Source organism: Thamnophis elegans, chromosome 9 (assembly GCF_009769535.1).
Source record: "Thamnophis elegans isolate rThaEle1 chromosome 9, rThaEle1.pri, whole genome shotgun sequence".
NCBI classification, from domain to species: Eukaryota; Metazoa; Chordata; class Lepidosauria; order Squamata; family Colubridae; genus Thamnophis; species Thamnophis elegans.
The window spans coordinates 59,389,575-59,415,930 of record NC_045549.1 but is presented as its reverse complement, the minus strand read 5'-3'; the positions used below and the strand labels follow the sequence as shown (position 1 = coordinate 59,415,930).

Below are 26,356 nucleotides of genomic sequence, written 5' to 3'. Positions count from 1 at the left end.
CTCAGCGGCGCACCCAAAGGCAGTTTAAACTCTCGCGTCAATTCTTAAAGCTAGAATCCCGCGAGATTAGAGTAGAATATATATATATATATATATATATATATATATATATATATATATATATATATATATATATATATATATATATATATATATATATATATATATATATATATATATATATATATATATATATATATATATATATATATATATATATATATATATATATATATATATATATATATATATATATATATATATATATATATTAAAGTAGCTATTCGCGCTATTATTGCTTGGTGAAAGGGAATAGTGTTAAATTTAGGCTACCAAGGTAGAGTAATTACGGGGCTTCGTTAGAAGAGCACGCAGCGGCAGGAAGAAAAAGAAGAAATCCTGTGCTATTTTTCTTTTAAGACTTAAAGATCAAAACATTTTAAAAGATTTTATACGTTTTTGTCAGTTTGTATGTTCGCAACGCGCATCATGACAACAGTCCAGCTGGGCGCATTTTAGCCCGGTGCCTCGTGTGAAATCTGCCCGTGTCATCTGCTTGCTAACGCTAGGATTGCGTCCTGGGTTTTAAATAACCAGCAGCCATTGAAACGAAGACATTAGCCGCTTTGTATTTGCTATACCTTTTTAGAGCTGGAAAAAAAAACAGGGCAATCCGCAAAAAAATAAATAACCGTTTCCTCTCTGATCAGTTGTGACTGAGACAAAAGCTGATCATGACCCCATGTCCTCTTGAACCAGTTAGGTGTCTTCAAGCCATGATTAGCAGGACGTAAGGATATGTCCCAGTAGGTCACCGAACAACATCGTTGGGGGATGCTCTAGCTAGCCTGTACTAGATTACTAGATTTGTGGTGCAAAACTGGACACAGAGGAAAGGAAATTGTTCATTTTTTTCACCCTCTGTTTACTGCCCTCATCTGATTTTTTGCAGACCAGATATATAACCTTTTTCTATTAGGTTTATTTTACTATCATATTAACACATTGAGGCATAGGTTGAGAGATAGTAATATATGCTATGTTTCATGCTTGAGTCTTACAGCCAAATCCAAGTAACCAATTTTAACTTCACACATCAGAAAAGTTGGAGAAATTCTTCTCCACGGATGAGTGAACCATGTTACATTTTTCTGGGAGAGGGCTGGGTGATAACTTTCTACAACTAGAAAATAGCTTATGATTCTGAATTACATAATGTTTTGTCTACTGCAGCAGCCCTAAATTTAAAACAAAACTCTTTGTCACACAAGGAAGAATATTAAGCTAAGAAGATTGATATAATACTATTATTATGCCTCATTAGTTATTCATTGTTAATCCAGTCACTTCAAAAACCCATGTATATTTCTGAGATCTCTAAACAGCTACTCTAATCCATGAGTGTATAAAAATTAAATGTAATATTACATGCATATTTGGTAAGGTTAATTTGAAAATCTACTGATGCTAACCATTAGCATTGGCATATATTGCACAAGAACAATGAGTCTGTGATTCTGTTTCACTTAAATATTGGGAACCAGTATGTATTATTTTGATCCCAAGTGAATAGAGGTGTTTTGGATCTGGCATAACCACCTTCTCTCTACCCTTCTTAAACCCAAGCCTTTTCTGGATTACAGTAGTTATATATAATATATAGGTTGGGAAAGGTGGAGGATGTATGCCAGAGATGCCTTGCAGGTGTATGGGTGGACAATGTAGGTTGAGAAGATACCTGTGGGTTCACAGGAGGTGCTTCGCAAGTCATAAGGGGCATGAAGGGGGCGACAGGATTAAGGAAGGTGTATGGGGGCAGTATAGATCAGTGGAGCATGCAGGGGATGCGGGTAGAATGGTCTGGATAATATGTGTGTGCTGCCTCCTCTCCCTCCTTATCTAATGTAAATACTCAAATACATATTTATTTCAAATACTTTTGTATGACTAACATTCATTTTCAACTTACTATATTTTGTATAAATGAATTTCATATTTCATTATTCTTGTCCAAAATCTACATCTATAGGCAATCTGCTCATAGGTGGTAAGTGAAATCAGGTCATCAATCTATTCAGTGAATAATGCCATACATCTATCTTTCTAATGCTGTAGTATTAGTCTTATGGCAATACATAGTAAGGGCACAGAGAATCAATTTAGGGTGTCCATATGTCAAATATGTAATAGGTATGTGATTCAAGAGAATATTATCCTCTGAAAATTTTGTTGTAAGTCATATTTATATAATTACTGCTTTCTTGCAAAATTTAGTAAGTATAAGGGAAATTGTAAAAACATGTGCTTTAAAGAAGTATTCTCCTTAATATATCTCTAACAAAAGGGTAATTTCGGTACTACAGTTATAGCATATGGTCCACAGACACACTCGATACAGAAGTTATATACATTTTCTCCATTTTCTGCGCAATATAGGAAACTCTATCAAAACTGTACCGTATGTCTCTCTGTTCACCATTATGCTTGGAATGCCATTATCCCACTAAGTTTGCCCATTGGCCTTGATATTCTATGCAAATTTACTGGGATTTGTGCTTTCAGCATCAATTTTGTTTACAAGAATAAGTTTGGAGGGGGGGGGAAATGATACATGGCTACAGTCCAAAGATATTTGTTAAATCTTGTTAAAAATGTCTACAGGGAAAAAAGAAGAGAGACAGTTTATTGGGAGGTGGACAAACAGAAGATCTTGAACACTCTCATCACACTTAATCCTGATAAATGACTGCCTTGTGAATAGCTACATTTGGCAGAGTAGAAATATTATGGTCAGGTAAAATTTCCCCTGGCCTTCTTTTCCTTTCAAAATTCCCATTTGCCCTTTGCCTCCCCCAATTATTTATCTCTCATTTAATTAAACACAACATTGTTTTCTTGTTCTGTACCTCTCCTCTACTGCTTCCCTCCATTGGCAATTTTAAAACTGTAAGTATTTTGGGACACTGTTGTACAATCAACTCATTAAAGTTAATCTGATGTGTCTCAAGAAATATGCTTAATTTTGCGGCCACAAATTGTAATAATATATTAGATTTTTTTCCTTTTGTAGTAAAGATGATGGTGTTAAACCATTCTGAGTTTTGTTCACTAGGGGGCCCTCAACACTTATATAGATATAGAGTTCTGTTTTAGAAGCAAGACACCAGGGTGGGCTTTTCCATTCCAGAAATTAAAATAGCTTAAAAGAAATGAAAAGTTCATATAACTTTGTGGCAGTCAAATAGGAACACCCATCTGGGATGATCAGAACATGTAGAAGGAATATGGATCTGGACTGATCTTCCTCAAACAGAACTGTCTTGATAAATGAACTGCATACATCAGGATTTTGGGGGAAAAAACACGTTGAAAACATCAAAATCTTGTTTATTATTTTTTAATATTTTATTCAATTTTAATAAATTGTCCAGTTGGTGGATATTTTTTCCTTGGAAAAAATGGACTTCTTTCCTAAAGGTTTTGCTTGTATTCATTACTGCTAGAAATTTTTGAGCAAAGTTTTGGGCCAACTGTATCGGTAAGATTATTCTAAATGTTATTTTAATAAGACAGTTACTATAAGTAAAAGATCTGTTGTTTCACATGCTAAGTTTTTGTAGCATCAGAAAAAAATATGTTCATTTGTAAGATATATACATTTCTTTTACAGATATGCTATGTGAACACATCAGTATAATAGTATTTTTAGACTTTGGAGGATGCATTTACAATAGAATATGCACATGTACATAATTTACTCATGCAATTGTTTATATTTGTATAATGTAATAGTGTTGTATTGAAAATATCTAGCCATTGAAAAAAGGAAGAATTTTTGCTTTATAAAAAAATGAATGCCTAAATGGATGTAAACCCCTGAATGTACATCTTTCTACCTGACTAGTATGTTCTCTTTTAGCTAAATAAAGTTAATTTTCCTGCATTGTCCTTCACTGATTAATGAAATATATTTCCATGTTACCTAGACACAATAGGTTGAGTGATTTCTATACATCTTCCTTGCCACTAGCATGGGAAAAAGATATACCAACTATCAATTTGTAAAAAAAAAAGCCTTTTTCTGAATGTTTTCTGAATTTTGAAATATAAATTCATTTCAGATTGTGTTTCAGGATTACTGTTATAGTTTTATATTAATTTGACATATATAACATGAAGTTCCAACTTTTTCTTCCTTTTGGCAATGTAATTACTAGCTGTAGTCTTTAAATGAAGAGATATACATGGTTTAAAAATAACCATGTGGGTAATGATGACTTTAAAATGATATTTATCATTCTTTTCCCTCTAACAGTTCAGCAGTCCAGAAGGGACTCCCAGACTTTTCATACTGTGACTCAGTTAACTCTGTTTATACAGCCAACTCCATTCATTCACTGAACTCAATCACACCCTTTGAGGTGGCTGAAACATTTTAACAGCTTGTCAGGTTACGCTGTCAGATTCATTAAACCTGAACATTTACAATTCTTTGGCATTTTCAATGTGTATATGCATAGAGACATGTACACACAACAGCTGGAAAAAGAGGTGGAGACATCTGGTCATTCAGAAGGCATGCAGCAGTATCCTAGCTGGCGGCCAGTGGATTCTTAAACTATTTCCATCATGTTGATTCACTGGAGAAATGAGCTTCCTGGTTCAGACATGCCAAATTATCAACAGGCTCTTTTGTTCTCTATGCTCACCTCGGTTTCTCTGGAGTGGCAAGTGCTCAAGGACCAGAAGGAATCTGCTGTTGGGCACTGCTTTTGTGATATATTTGGGCTTCCTTGTCAGTCAAGTAGGTCGTGTTGTACCACAATATAGGAAAGGATTATCAAAAGCAAACTCTTGGAATCTTCAAGATGTTGCTCAACCTCGTTTTTCTGAAATCCCGATGGATGGCACCTGGTCATTTTCTGACCTTGAAAAATCTAAAATGGGGACAGATAACACATCAATGTTGCCTAATGTGGTATACATCACTTTGCGATCCAAGAGAAGGAAACCTGCCAAAATTCGAGGCACTGTGAGGCCCAAGCAAAGAAAGAAGCAAGTATTACCTTTGCAGTATGGGAATAAGAACTCACTAGATGGCATAATCCAACCTAAGCCATTTTATGGTACATCTATGAACAAGAGGAAAGGAGCAGCAGTTCCAGAGAAAGCTAGGCAGAAACAACAGCAGAAAGAAAAACAAATGGCTCAAAATATAAAGCATTGGAGACCTGAAATGATAAGAGGCCTAAATGTTCAGACTAATGTTCAGGAGAGCAATATCAGGATGTACAGCGAGAGTCCACCTTCTTGGTTGAGTAAAGAGGACATCCTAAGTATGCGTTTTATGGCAGATTCCAAAATAAACAGTATTCAAGAAGTGCCTTCCCAACATGGAGTACTTCTAGTATTTGGGAGAACAGAACTTGATAATAAGTCAGTCAAAGAAGACCTATGCAGTCAAGGTCATTGTGGCATCATCAAGAGACCACTTGAAATGAGTGAAGTGTTCGCTTTCCATTTGGACAGGATCCTAAGGCTGAATCGGACTTTGCCTACCATAAGCAGAAAATTGGAATTTGTACAAGGTAATTAATTTACTCACTGCATTGGAAAAATAGAACATTCTCTCTTAGAGCAAGCTTTTATCCTTCAGTAGCATCAAGAAATAAATGTTATTAAATACTCAACAGCAGAAGTTGATGTAAATCTTGATGCCTTCCAGATTTTTTGACTGATTCTATTTAACCTCAGTGACCATATCATATGGCAAGAAGCTGTGGGAGTTACTGTCCAAAACATCTGGAAGGATTCAGATTGCCTGTATCTACTGCCCAGTCAATTCACAATATAAATTGCTTGAGTAACCAACATTTCAGATATTCAACTAAATTCATTTTCTTAATTTATCAAATGTCACACTATGATTATAATGTTGAGTGGGTGGGTGATCTATTTTATCCTTATCAAATATAAAAATCCATGTATTATCAGAAAATAAAATTGGTCAGGAGAACATGGAGTTATCGGATTACATTAAGAGTCTGGATGCAAAACATGCTTGGAGTTTAATTTCTTTAGCTAGAAAAGTACTGTATGGGCCAGATATTGCTGCCAGGGCATATATGTCATCTAATATTTTAGCTGTGTAGTCTCTATCAGATGTGAGATTTTTGCAAAAGTGCAGAATAAGCCAGTGCTCTTTACAGAGATTGCCAAACAACTATACCTAGCGATTTGTGTGCTAAGCTTAATTGTAATAATACATTGCAATTCTACTTCAAACAGTGATTTGACAAAGTCAAGAATATAATGAAAATCTTGGTTTTTTTTCACTGCCTTTATACTTTTATTTTAAAAAGCAACCATGAATATACAATGTCTGAATTTTCTATAATAGCCATAGAATACTATGAACTATAATTTTAAACATGAACTGCCTAATAAGCACTAAACTTATAAGTGACCTAAATTGTGCACATTCCTTTTTTTAAAATCTCACAATGAATGCCCCCTTTCATATTCCACTATATTGCTGAACTATGACTTCAACTGAAGCAATAGTCATAATATAATTATAGGCAGAGAAGGCTGAAGTATATTTGAATGAAAGAATCCCAAAATAGTTCTCCGTTTTTGTACTGATTCTTTCCTAATGTGGTCACAGTGCTATTTTATGTAAAATTTCTAATCAGTGTGTGTTTTATTAAAGGCAAAGAAAACTAGGAGAAATTGACTAGCAAAACATTCCTATAAGCAGATATAAAAATAGTCTATGTTTTAATGTCACTTTATGGGTCTCTATACTGAAAACATCAATAGTCTGAGTGACTGCTTAATTGCTTCTAAGAAATATTCAGACTCTAAAAGTACAGAAGTCACACTATGCATCTGTTATTTTTAGGGAAGGATTTTAGTGGTACAAAGCTGGTGAAGAGAATGAGGTAGTTCGGATTTCAGAGTCCAGGACAGGAAATCATGGTCTGAGGCCCTCTGTAAATTGCTCTTTGAGTAATCATATTAGCAGTTGTTTTTAAGCTGCATAATCATTTGTGATTTTCAAGAAGTAAAAATGACAATTCAGCCTTTTTCATTCTCTAGAAAGAAAGAGAACTGTTGCTAGGTGATGATGTGCAAGAGGAAAAGTGGCAATTTTCCTTTTTGTTATTTCATTTATTATTTATGTATTTATCAAATTTCTATACTGTCCATCTTACAAAAAAGTGACTTTGGGTGATTTATATATAAAAAATTGTACACTTCTTGTTACGATGTTTCTTAACTATAAATAACATTAAAATGGGAAACCCTATTTACTGTTTTGGATCTTAAATTCCAATCTGAGCTATTGGTAGTTATGCTATGAAAAATAAAGGTAAAGGTTTCCTGTGTTCAGTCGTGTCTTGGAGGCGGTCTTCATCCCTGTTTCTGCAAGCCTTGTCAGAAGATCCTTCTGAGGTCATGTGGTCAGCATGACTATACACCAAGGTGCATAGTGGTGGGATTCAAATAATTTAACAACTGGTTCTCTGCCATAATGACCAGCTGGATAGGCATGGCTCGGTGGTCATGTGACAGTGTGGGCGTAGCCAACTCAACATCACTCAGGTCAATGCTTTAGCTGTTACAATGTAATAAGGGTTAAGCAGAGAGGCAGTTTCTGTAAGCAGAGCAATAAAGATTAGGCTAGAAAGTACACCAGAATGTTTCCTTTCTGCCTTCCTTACAGGAAAAGTCGGAAAGTTGGAAAAAAACAAAATGAGATTTCTTCCAACAACTAGTTCTCCGAACTGCTTAGAACTGGTTCTCCTGAATAGGTGCAAACTGGCTGAATCCTACCACTGCCTTCCCATTGATATTTATTTATTTACTTGCATTTCCACTCTTTCCAACTGCTAGGTGGGCAGGAGCTGGGAAAAATAATGGCAAAATATATCAGCACAAATTAATGGCAACTTTTGGAAGATTTCATTTCTTATAATAAGCATGGACAAATCTCCCAATCTGTTTTGGGTTTTATAGTCTATCTCTAATTTGTCATTCTTATATCAATGTGGTTACTGATGTGACAAGTTAGAGAAAAATCTATTAATAGAATTAATTTGTATACTTTTATATATGATTGTGCTATTATATTTATCTAGATATTTCTACTCGTATAGCTAAATTGATTCAGAAAGCCAGACTCAATGAGAATATTAGCTGCTATAATAAATAAATCCACAATTGCCTAATGCTCTATAGATCTCCTTTGTGTCTCCCTCCCCTTAAAATGTTGTGATTTTCTGTATCAGAATAAATGTGGTTTATTAATTTACTTTATAAATCTCACTTATTCAGAGGATCAAATTTAAAATTTAAAAGAGCCGAGGTGGCGCAGTGGTTAGGGTGCAGTACTGCAGGCCACTTCAGCTGACTGTTATCTGCAGTTCAGCGGTTCTAATCTCACCGGCTCAAGGTTGACTCAGCCTTCCATCCTTCCAAGGTGGGTGAAATGAGGACCCAGACTGTGGGGGCGATATGCTGACTCTGTAAACCGCTTAGAGAGGGCTGAAAGCCCTATGAAGCGGTATATAAGTCTAACTGCTATTGCTAACTGCTATTGCTAAAATGACAAAAATATAAAAATAAAACAATCACCATTATATAAAATAATAAACATGGAAACCATATTAAAATCAGCAACAGCCAATACAAATAAAGCTTGGAACTAACATCTGAATGTACAATTAACCTGTCTCTATATAGAAAGAATACAAAAAGTTAACTGTGCTGCCATATTTCTCTTTCACACAGTGAGCCTCTTACAGATACCACTCATTTTCGTGGAAGCCTCCCTTAAGATAACTTGAGCTTACATCTCTTGTTTCTTGTCCAAATTTCTCATCATGTCTGACTTGCTAATAAAATGCATTTGTTTGTCACTGACTAAATGAATAGTGAACCTATTAAATCACCAAATTATTTTGCTTTGTCTTCTGACATAGCTGCTTTATCATAAAGATAAGTCATGACAATGTTTTTTTTCCTAAGATTCATTATTGTTGACAGATCAAAATTTATAAAGGCTTGGAGATGAGAAGGGAAGAAAGTATTTTGCAGTTCTGACTTTCAAAGCTATTTATAATAATTATTTAAAACTTGAGAATTGTGTCCTTAGGCTCACATGTGATATTGGCTGAATAAAGATCTTTCTTTTCAAAAGAGGCGCAACAGAACAAACTGGGCTTTAATAAACTACTTGTAGCAAGCACAATGGGAATAGAGAACATGGTTGTTGGGGTTTCTGATCATAAGTGTGATCATCCCCATTTAATTAAAAGCCAACTCTTAAAAACAAAATCTTGTGAAATCATTACATTTCACAATATTTCTGTGGTTTATATAGAGATGCTTGGCAAGAATGCTGAAATCCAGTTTCAGTATTCTCAGATGAGGCATAAGGCATATCTAGACTTAACCTTTAAGATGCTCCCACCCTGTGTTTGTGGCAGATTATCAGTGGTGGGATTCAGCCAGTTCGCACCTATTCGGGAGAACCGCCTGTTAACTTTTTAAGCAGTTCGAAGAACCGGTTGTTGGCAAAAATCTCCTTATGTTTCTAATCCTGTAAGGAAGGCAGGAAGGAAACATTCTGGTTTTATTTCTAGCCTAATCTTGATTGCCCTGCTTACAGAAACTGCCTCTCCCGTTAACCCTTATTACATTGTAACTGCTAAGGCGAAGCGCCCATTGACGTGAGTGAAGTTGAGTTGGCCACCAGTCACATGACCACTGAGTCACGCCCACCCAGCCATTCATTAGGGCAGAGAACCGGTTGTTAAATTATTTGAATCCCACCACTGCAGATTATATAACTCTAAATCAGAGAATGCCAAAAAATATGCAAAGTATTCTGAGCTGTAGGCTATCAGATCCTTTGTATAGAGTCCTCTTACCTTTCTATAATTGGCAATCACATCCCTTCCTGTGAGCAGGTCTTCTGAAGCCATGCATTTATGCACACTACATACAAGCACCCATACATGCACAGGTATGTGTGTGTGTGTGTCCAGTGGTAGAATTCAGCCAGTTCGCATCACTTTTGGAGAACTGGTTCTGAGCAGTTTAGTAAACTGATTGTTAGAAGAAATCATTAGGGCAGAGAACCAGTTGTTAAATTATTTGAATCCCACCACTGTGTGTGTCTATGTAAAGTTATATATTTGTGTATATGCTCTATAATCCCATATACACATGTATAAACCTTGAAAGAATACACATGCAACTGCAGTGATTGCAGGGCTAGTTATTTAATGAGCTCATATTCAGAACAACTTTCTTTTGAAACAGTGCAAATGACCATCTGACTCTAATTTTCATTGCATTTGTTTGCTCCGTAATTGGCTTTATACCAATGGAATATGAGAACTTGAAACAGACAGAAGTAGAAACTCAACTAATTCCATTTAGCATATTCCCTGTGTGCAGTGTAAGCAGCAGCAAGAACAAGAAACATGTTCATGGTGTTACAGCCTGCACCCTTGAAAGGATACATCAGTTTAATTAATATAAGGGATAATGGGGAAAAACTTTATTATGTTTGAATTAATATCTCCAATATTATTTTATGCCATTCTTCAGATCCAATAATTTTGATCAGTTGCTCTCCTGTCCAAAGTCCAAAGAAATGCTAGTACTGATAAACATATTTGAAAAGCTTTTTTATTTGTTATAAGTTAGTGCGATCCTTTGAGTTTTTCTTCTCACATACGTTAATGTTGGTGAAGGATCATTTGCGTAGCTACAGCTTTAATATAATTGCTCAGTTCAGTGATGATAAACAAGAGTTTTGTTTGATGAATATCATTCTCCAGGCCTAGTTTACAATTTTGCCATGGTGTTCTAAAGGTGTATCAAAACCTGCCTTGCAATTTTTCAAAGACGTTTTTCCTCTGCAAAAGAAGTTTTTGTTTTTCTGGTTTAATCTTAGGTGAGAATATTTACAGGCTTCCTTTATTTTGTACTAAATGAGAGCAAAATCATATCTTACTCTGAGAATTTCATCTATTTCTCTTATCCTTTGAAAGAAAATTTGAAAGAACTTTTTAGTCATCAAACTGATAATTGATGAGAAAAAGAATTCAGAAAATAGTCACAGGAATTTGTAGGAAGTACATACAGTACGATGAAATGTGCATTATGATATCATAATGTAAATTCTACTTTCTACATATTTCTTGCAATGTCATTTCATGTATAAAAGGAAGTACTGTGCATTGCAGGGGTGGTATTCACTTGCCTTCACTACCGGTTCACAAATGTGAGCTCACACACGTCACCTCTGCGCATCAGCAAAGCCTTCCACGCATGCGCTTTTGGCAAAAAAATTGCCTAAATGGGATGCCATAGACCCAGGGCGGGTGAGCGGGGCCACTCACAATTTCCACTACCAGTTCAGGCGAACCATTAGAATATCATCTCTGCTGCGCTGTGATACACAGTTTGTCACTGTGGATGGGAATAGATGCCACCAGGTATATTTTTCCTTGTTGAGGCTATGCATTTCATTAAATACTTTTCTCTATAATTTTTCACTTATTTAGTTTAATGCACTGGCATGCCCATACCAATGCCACTGAATGAATCATCAATGAATCATGCCAGAATGAGGGGCATCTACAATGGGCAGGGCCAAGAAGGCCATCTGATTAAAGTCCCAGCCCTTTGGGTCAATGGGGTAGGGCTTTGATCTATGGTCATATTCAGCCCTCCTGCTCCCCTTGGTTCCCTGTTGCAAAAGGCACTGTCTCTCCACTTCAGTTGTGCTGACTTCATTCATTTCTTATTGGTAGCCTGGAAGGGAGCCATGGGATATGTCTGACTGGAGCTCACCTGGGACTAAATTCACTCCGCCAAAAATGAGAGGGACTTCATCAGAATATAGTACTTGACTTCAAAGAAATTCCTACACTCTCATTCCAGTTTTTTTTAAAAAGTAAAATAATCCATTGGCTGAAACTTGTCTTTTATTATTATTATAATATATAATAATTTGGAATGTTAACATTATTTTTTGAAGATCGTAACACATTCTGCATTAATTTCAGAGAAATTGGCCTGCCTATATCACATTTACAATTTCTTATTCATCTGGGTCAGGAATTGGGCAATTGCTTTTGGTTCATTTTGAATTTTTATTTTACTTATATTGCCACCAAAATCTTTAATTCTGTGATATATTTGTTTTTTTTTCATATTTTAATATAAATGGCCAAATTAAAGCACAACAAAAAAATAATTAACTTTTGCCACTCCATTTTTCATAATATAGCTTTCGGATTTTAAAAAAGTGTATGTAGGATTTGTTGCTTAAATTTGCTTGTTAAATGTATACCTTGCATTTTCTCCAGAGGCTAAAAGCCGATTGGAATGTGTGGGAATTCAACTTTCATAGCTCACAGTGTATTTGCTTTTGGATCTCAACACTTTACCTGCATACCAGTGGTGGGTTCCAGATACTGTTGCAACCAGTACAATGCAACGGGGCGGGCATCCACCACATGAACGTGTGCAGCACATATGCACACGCACGCAGCACACACATGCGTACTTACTGCCTGTGACACCTCCACAATGCTCCAGTTGCTCGTCAGAGCATCACGCATGTGGGCGGGCTCTCCGGAGCACTGTACCAGAATGGTATCTGGTGTTCCCAGCAGGCACTGATACGCCCATACTAGGGCGTACCGGTCATATCCCACCACTGCTGCCTACCTAATACATTACTAGGAAAAACCATATATAAAAATGAGTATGGATTGTTTATCAAAACAAGCCCTAAGACACCCTTTAAAAAGGTTGAAGTTGTGGGAAACAAAGCAACTTGTTTTGTCCAACATTGCTACTTGTTAATGTACATTTTGGATTTGCATAGATAAATTTCACTTTCGAATTCTTTTGCAATTTCCTAATCATGTTTAAATGAGATCTATATATAATGAACCATTAAACCAATAAAGTAAAAGACAGTTTGTGGAATCTTTATGGCACTTCAATTAAAAAAAAAAAACAGATGGGAGTCCTCTGAAAGCCATTCTCCTCCAACAAATTATAACTGTGTACCAGAATATACCAAATTTGTTGTTCTAATATTAGAAAGTGTAGGCAAGGCACTAAGTTGCTATGGAGACAGAAACCTTCAAAAGCAAAAATAGCTGGTATTTCATCAATGTGGTATTTATCTCCCAACTAGTCACTCCAAAACATTTGCTGCTAACTTGGCATTATCACCTTCCCTGTCGCCACCAATTTTTCAAAGGCTTTTCATAAGGACTTTTTGGCTCCATTATTGGCTACTGCTGAATTTAACAGTCATGTAAGACACTATCAGCAATTTAGAAGATAAAACCTAGGACCAGGCTTCCATAGGATAAAAAAAAGATGTATTTTATATATTGAAATGTTGAAGATGTTTAGGATAAGATAAGATGACTTCCCCATTTACTGTTTCCATCAATGCAATAAAAGCACCTTTTCAAGGGACTCTCAAACAACAGATTTCTTGACTCTCTTATAGTACGACTGACAGTTGTGAGTGATACCCAATGAGAAGACTGTACTAGAGCAAGGGTGTCAAACTGATGGCCCGCTGGTCAGATGCGTCACACGCAGGCCACACCCATCTCAGCTCCACAAAGGGAAAAACATCGCGAAATGCCACGTGATGGCAGCGTGATTCCATGGGGTTGACACCCGTATACTAGAGGATTTCTAAAGTAGGAATGAGCAACTCAGGATTTCCTGGCTGCACATGTAGCCCTATGTATTTTTTTTTGTTTGAACATAGTCCCAGATTTTGCTGCCGAATTAGGACAGCAAAAGAAGTGATAAATATACTAAATATTTGGAGGAGGGGATCCTATCCACTAAGCAAAAAGCAAGATTTTTAAAATATTGATTCTAATCCTCCAATGAAGTCAGTGTATGGCTGTCATGCTTTTATCCCCCAGAGATCAAAATAAATGAAGAAATAAAAAGATGGGGCTCTTGGCTGCAAATAATTTATCCATTCAGCATTTAAAATACTTGCCTCAAGCTCTAGGTTTATTTCATTAGAATTTCGATATTCTTTGAGATGGGCAATTAGCCAGTAGTTTTGTAAGTGTTAATTCTTTTAGTTCTAAGTTCACTTTGTTCCCTCCAGCTGTTCATTCACAGCAATTTAGAAACCATTTGGTATTTAATGCGGGATATACACATAATTTCATCTGAAACTAAATGGCATTAGAGCAGGGGGTTGGAACTGGTTCTTTTTAGGTCCTTTCTGCGTATGTTAAATAATATAATTGGATGGGGGAAGCGGGAGGAGTCCATACTAGCAATGGGAAGCCTGTTTTAGTGAAGATTTTGAAATATGCATTGTTATGGTAGACTAAGGTGACCAGATTTTCAGATTGGAAAAGAGGGACACCCTTGACCGGGGGGGGGGGGGGGGGGGGGGGCTTGATTAAAAAAACTTTTTTGTCAAAAGGTCACCCCAGGACACTGAAACCAGAATAAATACGAATCTGTTGCCAAACAAAATTTTGATCACGTGACCATGAGGATGCTGCAACGGTCGCTAAGTGTGAAAAATGGTCGCAACGGTCGCTAAGTGTGAAAAATGGTCATCAGTCACTTTTTTCAATGCCATTGTAACTTTGGTCACTAAATGTTTTCCCCCTCCTCGAGACTCCTCACTTCTTCCTTCATTCCTCTTGCTTATCTACCTTCACCTTATCTGTCTTCTGCTCTTTCCCTCTCTTCCTTCCTTCCTCCCTCCTTCCATCCTCTTCTTTCCTCACTCACTCCCTTCCTCCTTTTTTCTCTTCCTTCCTCCTTCCATTCTTTATACGATATAAAATTCAATGAGGGTGAAACACACAAAATCTGGCAAAGCTGCCTTGCACCAACCTGGCCTGCCCATAGAATAGCAGCCACTTTGAGACACATAAACCTGGTCTGAACATATTGCATCACAAAGATTTGCAAAGATCACATTTGCAAAAAGGAACATTTCTTGTAGTAAATACATTTTATAAACAATTTAAAAGTAAAAATCCCCCCAAAATAATAAAAAAGGTATTCTATAAATAAAAGAAATCCTTAAAAACCATTGTTAAGTATTACACCAGCAATAATTTATACTGTCACCATTTCAAACTATCATCAGAAATACGAATCTGTTGCCAAACATCAACATTTTGATCGCGTAACCATGAGGATGCCACAACGGTCGCTAAGTGTGAAAATGGTCGCTAAGTGTGAAAAATGGTCATCAGTCACTTTTTTCAATGCCATTGTAATTTTGGTCACTAAACAGCCATGTTCCTGACTTAACAACCACCATGATTCACTTAACGTGGCAATAAAGGTCGCAAAATGAGGCAAAAATCATTTAACAAACGTCTCCCTTAGCAACAGAAATTGGGGGATCAATCCTGGTCGTAAGTCGAGGATTACCGGTAGCCAATTGCAAAAGGCAACTTTACTTGGAACAGGTGTGATTGTGCCCGGATCCCTTTCATGCCAACATATCCATCTTCTGCTCTTTCCCTCTCTTCCTTCCTTTCTCCTTCCATCATCTCCTTTCCTCACTCACTCCCTTCTTCCTTTTTTCTCTTCCTTCCTCCTTCCATTCTTTCAGCTTCATTTCTTTTGCCTATCTACCTTCTCTGTCTTTCTGCTCTTTCCATTTCTCCCTTCCTCTTTGCTTTTGTTCCTTTCTCCTTCCCTCCTTTCCTATTTCTTGCTTCTTCCTTCCTTCTGCCTATCTACTTTCACCTTCTCTGTCTTTCTGCTCTTTCCCTGTCTTCCCCTTTCCTCCCTCCTTCCCTTCTTTCCTTTCTAGTTCCATCCTTTCTTCTTTCCTCTCTCCCTCTTTTTTCCCTTCCTTCCCCCTTCCTCTTGCCTATCAACTTCATCCTCTTTGTCTTTCTGCTCTTTCCCTCTCTTCCCCTTTTCTTCCTACCTCCTTCCTTCTCCCTCCCTTCTTCTTTTTCTTCCTTTCTTCTTCCATCTTCCTCCTTCTCCTTCCATTCTTTCTCCTTCCATCCATCTTTTCTCCTTCCATCTTCTCCCCCCCTCCCTTCTTCTTTTCCTCCCCCCTCCCTCCTTCCTTCCTCTCCTTCCCTTTCTCACACACAGGAAGGGGAGGGGGGCTATCTAGTCGCTTTCACAGCATAATTTCTTTATCTAACTTTTAAAAAACAGTGTGCAAATCAAACGAGATTTTCGTAACCTGCGAAGCACCAAGTTATATTATGTTGTTACAAATTCGCAGCTACTCCATTCTTTCTGATAGGGAACTACATTTCCCAAGATGCCTCAGGTCCTCAAAGCGCTGAACGCAGTTTTGCAATTGACTCCAGCGAGGCCCGGTAGCCGCCGGCTGGGGTGGTTGTCAGGGCGATGCGGAGCGGACGCGCCGTTTGTTACTGCTTCCAGCAATCAAGACGGACAAGGGAAGCGACTGAAACGGACGCTGGCCGCAGGAGAGCGAGGCTGCTGCCAGCCGTTTCACCTTGCGCAGCGAATTTGACTGGGTCCCGGGGCTTCTGCCGGGTGGCAGAAGCCCGGGACCCAGTCAAATTCGCTGCGCAAAGTGAAACGGCCGGCAGCAGCCTCGCTCTCCTGCTGCGGCTTCTGTTTCAGTAGGGAAGAAAACTTCCTTTCGCTTCCCGAATTTGACTGGGTCCCGGGGCTTCTGCCGGGCGTCAGAAGCCCGGGAAGCGAAAGGAAGTTTTCTTCCCTACTGAAACAGAAGCCGCAGCAGGAGAGCGAGGCTGCTGCCGGCCGTTTCACCTTGCGCAGCGAATTTGCACTGGGTCCCGGGGCTTCTGCCGGGCGGCGGGACCCCCGCACGACGTTCTGTGCGGGCAGCAGCCGCTGCGCCCATGCTCTCGGAGGCGGCGATCCCATTCACGAAGAGGCAGCTCCTCGTGGGCGCAGCGCCTGCCGCCCGCACAGAGTGAATTTAATTGGGATCGCCTGCGGCCGCGAGGACCCCTGCACAAATGGATTCCTCACGGCCGCAGGCGATCCCAATTCACTCAGCCAGGGCGGGCAATTTCTGCACGAACGGACTACTCCTCGCGGCCGCAGGAGGACAGGGAGGAGGAGGGGGCAGCCGCCCGCACGCGGTTCAGGGGCTTCTGCCGGGCGGCGGGAGCCCCTGCACCGCATGGAACTTCTCTGCCGCGGGCGGCTGCAGCTGCCCCCACCCTCTCCTCCTGCCGCGGCGAGCGGAAAATTCGATTAGAATTAGATTACTCACCAGTCAGCGCAGCTGCAACCTCTTTCGTCTTTTGTAGAAAGGAAATGGAAACTCGCGCAAGCGTGCTGAAAATTTCCCATCCCAGCCAGCTCACTGATTGGCTGGAGTCCAGGCCAATCCAATCAGTGAGCGGGAGGCTGGGCTGGCTTAAATTTGTAGGTAGTAGGTAAAAGGCTAAAAGCACGCTTTTTTTGGCGCTCGCAGCTCCCGCCCATCAGCTGCTAGCTTGCTGGGCTGGCTCATCTGGTAGGATAGAGAACAGAACGATGAGCCAGCCCAGCAAGCTAGCAGCTGATGGGCGGGAGCTGCGAGCGCCAAAAAAAGCGTGCCTTTTAAAAAGGCGGGCGGGACGCGGGAAAATGCGTTGGAAGGCGGGTGTGTCCCGCCAAAAGCGGGACGTCTGGTCACCTTATGGTAGACTGAATTTGCAAAGTCTGTTTCCCGTGAATAACACTCATTTCCTGTACTTCACCTTCACTCCATTTTTTTCAAATTATATTTTTAAGGGATAAAAATAACACATTAATAATCCATTCTTCCTCCCCTTTCCTTTTATCTAGAATGCATGGGTGGAAGGAGAAAAATAGGAAAACAGGAAGGGCCTGATAAATCAGCTTTTGTAAAGCAAGAATGGCTATATGTGCTGAGAAAGCCATTTATGTTTGATTTGCAATTGGGAAAAAGAACCTTAAGGGCGAAGCAACCAGAAAGGTGTGTGGATATGTGATCACTAGTTTAAATAAAGCAGAAAACAGAGGTATCCATTTATTTAGCTTCTGAAATCTGAGAATAGAGCAAAACTTGTATCTCCTCTTCCCATAAGAGATGAGCAAATCCAGCCATTTTTTCTTTTGTTTGGGAATTGGTCAGTATTGCTTAATATATTTCAATTTCTAAATTTGGTTGTTCCATTCCCACCCAAATTTGAGATATTTCCTCTTTTTAAATGTATGTATTTGTACACAATGAATTCAGAAAATTGACAATATACTGTAGAGTAATTGAATTTCCAGTTTATATATCGGATACAAAAATGCAATACGTTGCGTTGTGGTGTTAAAGAAATTGTTCCAGGATGTAAGGTGTTCATCTTAAACAGTCAATTGTCAATTAAATTGTCAATGCCAAGACGTGCTCCAGGTGTTTTAGATTTACATCCAAAGTTCCCATTACTATTCGTACAGTGGTGGGTTTCCAAATTTTTTACTACTGGTTCGCTCGTGTGCTTGTGAGCACTCTGCATGCGCAGAAGTGTCCGGGCAGGTAGGCGGATCCCCCCGCTGCTGCTACTACCGGTTTGCCCGATCCGGGACGAACCGGGAGCAACCCACCTCAGTATTGGTACTATCTTTGCTTTGTATTGCCACAATCTTTCTAATTATATTTGTAAGTCTTTTGATTTTGTATTTTTTTGCTACGATTTGCAGGTACTGCAATGTCCACTATGCATGGTTTTTTTGTCTTTTTAATAATTGTTAAGTCTCGGGAATTATGTCGCAGATGCTTTTATCTGTTTGAATTCTAAAGTCCCAGAGCAAAACAAAAAAACCAAATTCTTCATTTTTTATTACTTTTCTATTGTGTGGTCCCAATTCTAGCCTGCAGGCAAATGGTATTTCTTCCAAATATTATTATCACATTCTTCAACGGATGCAGATGGATGCAGATGTTCAGCATATTAACCTGCACATGACGTACAGAGATAGGGCTTTGCAATACTTTGGGTCTGCTATCCAAGAGTGCTTTATGTTGTGCAGGAATGTAAAAGAATTTTGATACGAGGAGAAGGCATAGCTGCTTTACACCGATACTATTTCAAGCAACATCTTTAAAATAATGTGATTGAAATTATGCATGACCATTCTGCACACTGATTTGAACAGTTTTAATTTTTGCATACTCACTGTTGGTTCCTCTTTGAAAGTAGTAGTGCCATATATTTTATTCATATCTTTTGGCTAGAATTCTATCCATTTAAAAACTAAAAACATTTGAGACACTAATGTAAACTTATTTGTTATAAGTTGATATTCCCTGCTTGGTCATTCATAGTTACATTCTAATAAATAAATAAATAGATGGATGGATGGATGGATGGATGGATGGATGGATGGATGGATGGATGGATAGATAGATAGATAGATAGATAGATAGATAGATAGATAGATGATAGATAGATAGATATTGTTTTGCAATTTTTGAATAAGCTACCAAGATTTATATCAGGAGCAAATCAATCAAACTATTTTTAATTTCAATAAATCTTCCTAAGCATCAGAGCTCTTTTTAAGCAGAGCACAATTGTAGGTAGAAGCCAGCTGCTACTGGAACCAATTAAAGTCTGGTGTTCTTCCTTGACTGAAATAGCTTCTTTAGATGTGGAATATAACCATATTAACTAAGGAAAATAAAATCATTGCCAGTTGGTTTTCATCTTACCACATCTATAGTATGCCCATTTACTAACATTTCTAACTATTTCAATTTGAGACAATATCTAAAGAATAGTCAAGAATTATGTCTAAATTTCACTGACAGTTCACCTTGGTATTGTAAATGTTTTTGCTTGAGATGATGGACCACGCCCTGTCATTCTTTGGGATCCCTCCTTGGCTCCGACAGACAACGAGACTCATTCTTCACTGAGACTCACCTGGGGAGCCTACAAGAAGCAACTGAAGGAAAAGTGCTGGCAAAACGGCAAAGTACCCAAAACAGAATGGGGATGTACCGATATCCATTACCATGAATGGTCCAAGATGGCACTTCTTGATTTTCTTTTACAGGTGAGAAAAATATATCCAAAGCTATACAGAGCTTGTAGGTCTGCACATATTTTCCTCTTATTAGAGAGATTGCCAGGGAGGGCAGACAATTTTTATCTAGGCTTTCTCCCCCAAGACACTAATCCACGTATGCAGTGGCAAAGTTCTGTGCTGCTGCAATGTCCATAAGAAAAAAATTGGCTACAGAAGTATAGTTGTCATCTTGTACCAATTATCTGGACATACCTCTAACAATTTCTGGACCATTATGTTATTATCCACTTTTAATGTCAATACTTTTTAATTATATTTTAATGTTAATATTTTTTAATATAGTGTAAAAACTAATGTGTATTGCTGGTCTTTGACCGTAATAAAGATTTTACTTACTTACTACTTATCCAAAGAGATGTGTTGAGATTATGTAAGTTGTTCAGCAGCACTTTTTTTTAAAGGAGTAAACAATTTTTTTTTTGAAATTTATGTGACCAACTTACACAGTAATTAGAAACACTTGTCATTATTACAGGAGAAATGGTTAATGAGATGTAAGATTAAGTTTTAGAAGAGATGTTAAAAGATGGTGAAGAATCTGCGGCCTAAAGTTTCATTGACCTACGAACCTTTATTTTATGGTCCCACACATCTATCTCTAATTGCACTTCTGACATTTGATGGAGCTGCTTCTTATTCAAAAATTGTAGGAGGCATCTGTGGTGAACATTTTAGCTATTACTCAAGTTGTCTAAGTAACAGGTCAAGTTACTCCATTCTGCTTGGCTAATACCCTTTTGTCATGTGATTAGGCTGTCTCCAACTGGAATTCAGTACTTATAAGTGTAATTGAACAGATTAATAGAATGTGTCTCTTTTGGGATTTCTTGCAAGTAGCAGTAGTGGAGACAACTGCTCAAAGAGTCTAGTTCTGTCTTTATGGCCTGTGGTGCTAAGAGGTAGTCCATGGAGTATGGAAAATAGCATGGCCACATAAAATCTAATAGAAAATCTGCACTGTGTTCATTTGAAACATATGCAGAAACATGTAGCTGGAAGAAATTTGCTTCTTTCCCCCCAGTTTAAACTGATCTTCTGTGTAGCATAGAAAAAGTGCTTGTGTTTAAAAACTGGTCTACTACTATTTTTCAAAAAAAAAAAAAAATTAAATTGATATATACAATATAAGGTAATTTATATAATGCCTGACTGATCCTTTATGAAGTCAGAAGATATAGAAGTGACCTGAGTATAGGGTAGGTGTTGTGGCCCAGAAAGAGCCATTGGAGCTGCCACCAGACTCCGACAGCGAGGGGCCCTATGAGTCGGCTCTGGAGGATGTGGAGGACCCTGGATAGGGTTCTGACTCCAAGCAGGGCGCAGAGAGGCTGGTTGGGTACCAGGAGGCACCTGAGCCTTGGACCAGTGGGGAGGAGACAAGGGAGAGTGAGCCGGAAGCTAGTAGTGAGTTTTTCCTGGATGCACGCCATCGAAGAGCTAATAGGCGTCAGGAACAATTACACAATTACAGGAGGTGATTGCACTCAGCTGGTGGTCATTAGGCTCCTCTCCAGACTATAAAAAGCTACTCATGCACACGCCCCTCTTTGCAGAAGTCAACACAGAATCGAATGTCGGAGAACTTTGTAGGAGCTTGGCAGGCTGGATTGCTGCCAAGCCTTATCTGTGTTTATTGCTGCCCAAGCTTGTCTGTGCTGGGTTGCTGCCAAGGACCTGTTGTCTGTTAATTAAATGCCGTAATTTATCTCTGGCTCGGAGTGTGCTTTGGTTTGGAATGAGGGGGGTCAGAACAGGTAGGGCATGTTTCTCAGTTGCCTGAAGAGGCCAGTAATATTTGGGCAGACCTCAGCTTTTGACCATCTCATTACAGGTAGCCTTTGACCTACTAGCAACCTTCCTAGTGATAATCCAATACACATTACATCACATTGGGTGTTATCTGGACAGTGTTGATATGGATCCACTAATATTAATCTGTGAATTGGCCAAATGGAGAAGGGTTAGATGTGAAAAGAGTCTACAACATATTCATTTGCCTATAATGAGACAGATTAAGTGGCACTTGTCATAGCATTAATTCTGAATATATATTACAGGTAGTCCTTGATTTACAACAGTTCATTTAGTTACCAAAGTTACAGCAGCGCTGAAAAAAATGACTTATCACCAGCGGTGGGCTACTACGGGTTCGCCCGGGTTCAGGAGAACCCGTAGCTAACGTGGCTAGTTTGGAGAACCTCCAAATCCCACCCCTGACTGGCCCCTCCCACCCCACCCCACCCCTCTCGGGAGTCACCACATGGCCAGGTTTGGATGCGAGGTAAGGGCAGGGCCTGCGCAGAGGCCGGGGGGGTGGGGGGAACAGGCCTTCCAGAAGCTTGAGGAAAGCTTCCAGAGCCTGGGGAAGGCGAAAACACCCCCCCCCTTCCCGCTGTGGTACAGGAGACCAACTCGGCCACACCCACCATGGTCATGCCCATTGTTGAAACTTTTGAATGCTTATGACCATTTTTCACTGCAGCATCTCCATGGTCATGTGATCAAAATTCATATGCTTAGCAACTGACTCATATTTATGATGGTTGCAGTGTCATGGGGTTACCTTTTGCAGCCTTCTGACAAGCAAAGCCAATGGACAAGCCAGATTCACTTAACGACCAGTTACTAAATAACTGCAGGGATTCACTCAACAACTGTGACAAGAAAGGTTGCAAAATGGAGCATAATTCACTTAACAAATGTCTCCCTTAGCAACAGAAATTTTGGGCTCAATTGGAGTCGTTGAGGACTATCTGTATTCACATTGTTGTGCTAGCATTATAGACTGTGTCCATGAGGGAAAGAAATGTCGGGAAAAGAGATAAATCACTATTATAAAACTGGGAGAGATGAATACACATTTAAGCTCCCTCTGCTGTGGCCTGTATGATTAAGAGTTTCACCTTAATACTTTTTCATGAAAGCAGCAGTTGTCCATGTCTATGCACATTTTTGTGGCGCCCTCATAAACCTAAAAAGGAACTGTTTATATGAGTCCATGATTCATGATGGTAACAAAACTTTATTCAATTTCAGATCTATCATCGCTTGGATAAGAACTGTTGTGGATTCAAACCACGTAAAGAGGATTCCTGTGTTCAGAAAGGGCTAAATCGGCAATGCGATGACCAAGACAACATAGCCTTGACTCATATTATTCAGAGAAAGGATGACCCAAGGCATTTGGTTTTTATACATAATAAAGGTTTCTTTGACAGAGGTGAAGATAATCTGGATTTCAAAATATTGCAAGGCATTAACGAGTAAGTTCATTTTCTAAGAAAGGCATTTCAGAATGGTTTACAAATGTCAGCTTATTTGACCCCAACAATCTGGGTTCTCATTTTACTGACCTCAGAAAGATGGCTGGCTGAGTCAGGATTGAACTCCTGGCAATGTGCAGAGTCAGCCTGCAATACTGCATTTGGACCACTGCACTGCCATGGCTCTTTCACAATTGCTTTATGGGGGTGGGGGTGGTGCAGTGGTGGGTTTCAAAAAATTTTCGAACCTACTCTGTGGGTGTGGCCTCCTTTGTGGGAGTGGCTTGCCAGCCATGTGACCTGGTGGGGGTGGCTTGCCAGCCATGTGTTCTCTCTCTCTCTCTCTCTCTCTCTCTCTCTCTCTCTCTCTCTTTCCTTTCTTTTATCTCTGTCCCTTTTTCCTTTTTTTCTTTCATCTCTCTCTCACTTTTTCTTTCTTTCTTTCTTTCTTTCTTTCTTTCTTTCTTTCTTTCTCTCTCTCTCTCTCTCTCTCTCTCTCTCTCTCTCTCTCTCTCTCTCTCCCCCTGTGTGTGTGTGTGTGTGTGTGTGTGTGTGTGTGTGTGGTGGGTTTCAAATTTTTTTGGAACCTCTTCTGTAGGTGTGGCCTGCTTTTCGGGTCCACTGGTGGAACCTCTTCTAACCGGTTCGGTAGATTTCACGAACTGGTTCTACCGAACTGGTGCGAACTGGTAGGAACCCACCTCTGGGGTGGGGACAGTACACCATGCCATTAATGCTGACTGTGGTATGGACCAGCTTGATTCCCAATATCTTTTCAAATATCAGATATTCAGAATAATTAATATTCCAGCTTTCATGAAAATTTCAAGAGTTTTTAAATATAGGGGAACCAGAAGATAAAATGAAAGAACTGTGTAGCATTTAATGCCTGAAGAGAGATTGAGTGTTTTGAAAATTCACGGGTATAAGAAGACATAATTATCCTTGCCAGATTTTTTCCCCGAGTGTCTCTATATATTATGTTTAATCACTGCCCTTTGCTGTCTTTATTAACCTTCTGATGGCAAACTGTCTACAAAGTGCTTCTTCACCTTGTGCCTATATTTATTTTACTTTGATTTTTAAATATCAGGAACGCTTTCACTGATTTTACTATTTTACTACTGGATTCTTATTATCCATTAGATTTACCTGCATTATATAGATTGACCTAAACTTGCCTCATTTACAGTATGTATGGTCTTAATTTCACTACTGCAAATGAAATAGCAATATGGTACTTAAATTAATTTGCATGGGTTTATTCAATTTCAGGTTTCCCGAATCTGCTATTTCTGTGTTGAAAAGTCATCATTTGCGGGAAAAACTTCTTCAGTCATTATTCCTGGACAGAGTTTTTTGGAATAGCCAAGGAGGGCGTCAAGGCATTGAAAAGTTGATTGATGTTGTAGAGCAGAGAGCCAAAATACTTCTCACCTACATTAATGCTCATGGAGCAAAAATATACCCAATGAATGAATGAGTCCGAAATCATTAAAGACAGACACACACTTATGAAAAAGGTCTTAATGTATTTATGTTGTAATTCTATATACTTGGCTGAATACAAATTCAATGAAGTTTATGATCTTATTTGTACATTGATTCTGACAAACATCAAACATATGGGAATTAATTTTCAGATTTCACATTTAAAAAATACATGTTGTTGTTCATCTATATATAAATAAAATGTTCATTTGTTCAAAATCTTAAATCTCTGAAAGTTCTTCAACCAATTGCTTTGAAATTTTGACACAACGTTGCATTCAAATACACGTGAGTTTTTATATACCTATATAGATGTCACACCTGTGACAGGTAAAAACATGCTTTTTTGAAAACCAGCGCTATCTGTTGGATGTAAAAGCAACACATGCTATACTAAATATTTCACGATTCCATTTCAATGTTTTCGATTGCATTGTTATATTGAATTTTCATAGATTTTGATTTATTTTCTCTTTGATTTAATTATTTCGTGTGACATTGCATTGGAATTGAGCTGTGTCATTTACCATAGCGTTCATTTCGTGAGTATAATATATTCGGAACAGTTCGGCCTCTCTCCAGCTTCATCCCGACGGTCCCTTTATATGTGTGGCTGGGCTGTGGCCGCACTCTTTCTCCTTTCCGCCCCTCCTCTGATGACCTTCGGCCATCTCCGCCAAGGGGAGCCGAAGTCCTTTGGCATCCCCCTCCCCTCTCTCCCCTCCCCTCCCACTGGGCCTCACCAAGGTGGCTCTGATGGGGGCGGTGGCAGCGGTGTCAGCCTGAGGCGCAGCGGGGTTGGGGCAGCCGCTGGGTGCCCCGTGAGGCGGTGGCTGCAGTGGCGGCAGCATCTCTGAATGGGACTGCAGCCGGCGGGGGCTGCTTCACGTCTACGTCACCAGGGGTGGCTCCTTGCTCCTGCTCCTCAGCTGCCTCCTCTTGCCACTGCTGCTGAGGGAAGCTGGGTCAGGGGTGGTCGCCGCCTCCTCCTCCTCGCCTCCTCAGCCAGGCCAGGGCGGGACCTGAGGGAGGCGTCGTCGGTGGCGTCATCGGGCCTTCCTCCCGTCGGCCCCAATGCAGCAGTAGCAGCAGCAGCAGCCTACTCAGCCGTGGAGGCTGTGAGAGGAAGATGATGGCATAGCCTGCGATGCTGCCTCAGCGGGCTGGCAGCAGTAGCAGTGGTACCGGCTTGGAAGAGTTTCCGCCTGGCCTGCTGGCCCAGCTGCCACCGCCTCCCCCGGCCTCCACCGCCGCTTCCATCTTGGTCTCCTCCTGCCCTCCCGGGGCCCCTCTACCACAGAGCCTGCTGCTGTTTTCACAGGGAGGAGGAGGCATCAGGGGTCCAGCGGACGCCCAGTCGAAGAAGAAGAGCAGCTTCCAGATCACCAGCGTGACCCCGGTGCAGATCTCAGTCAGTCCAGCCTTGGACCAGTGGGGAGAGAAGGGAGTGTGATCTGGATGTCAGCAGTGAGTTGTTCCTGGATGCC

At 39.6% G+C, this 26,356-nt stretch overlaps 1 protein-coding gene across 1 annotated transcript; it reads left to right on the top strand.

Moving 5' to 3' along the window:
* The first annotated feature begins 3,179 nt into the window (after nt 1-3,179).
* GASK1B (golgi associated kinase 1B) lies at nt 3,180-25,029 on the top strand. Its single transcript, XM_032223566.1, has 5 exons — nt 3,180-3,538; nt 4,316-5,588; nt 19,868-20,082; nt 23,152-23,378; nt 24,654-25,029. Exons 2-5 carry the CDS (start codon nt 4,649-4,651, stop codon nt 24,859-24,861), a joined length of 1,590 nt encoding a protein of 529 aa, XP_032079457.1. The 5' UTR covers nt 3,180-3,538; nt 4,316-4,648; the 3' UTR covers nt 24,862-25,029.
* The last annotated feature ends 1,327 nt before the right edge of the window (nt 25,030-26,356 follow it).

What these genes read in the sequence shown, in the direction of transcription:
- GASK1B (XM_032223566.1), top strand. Translation starts at nt 4,649, where the DNA reads ATGAGCTTCCTGGTTCAGACATGCCAAATTATCAACAGGCTCTTTTGT. An exon ending in AAAATTGGAATTTGTACAAG is followed by an intron (nt 5,589 to 19,867) that starts GTAATTAATTTA and finishes TTTTTGCTTGAG; the next exon opens with ATGATGGACCACGCCCTGTC. An exon ending in TTCTTGATTTTCTTTTACAG is followed by an intron (nt 20,083 to 23,151) that starts GTGAGAAAAATA and finishes ATTCAATTTCAG; the next exon opens with ATCTATCATCGCTTGGATAA.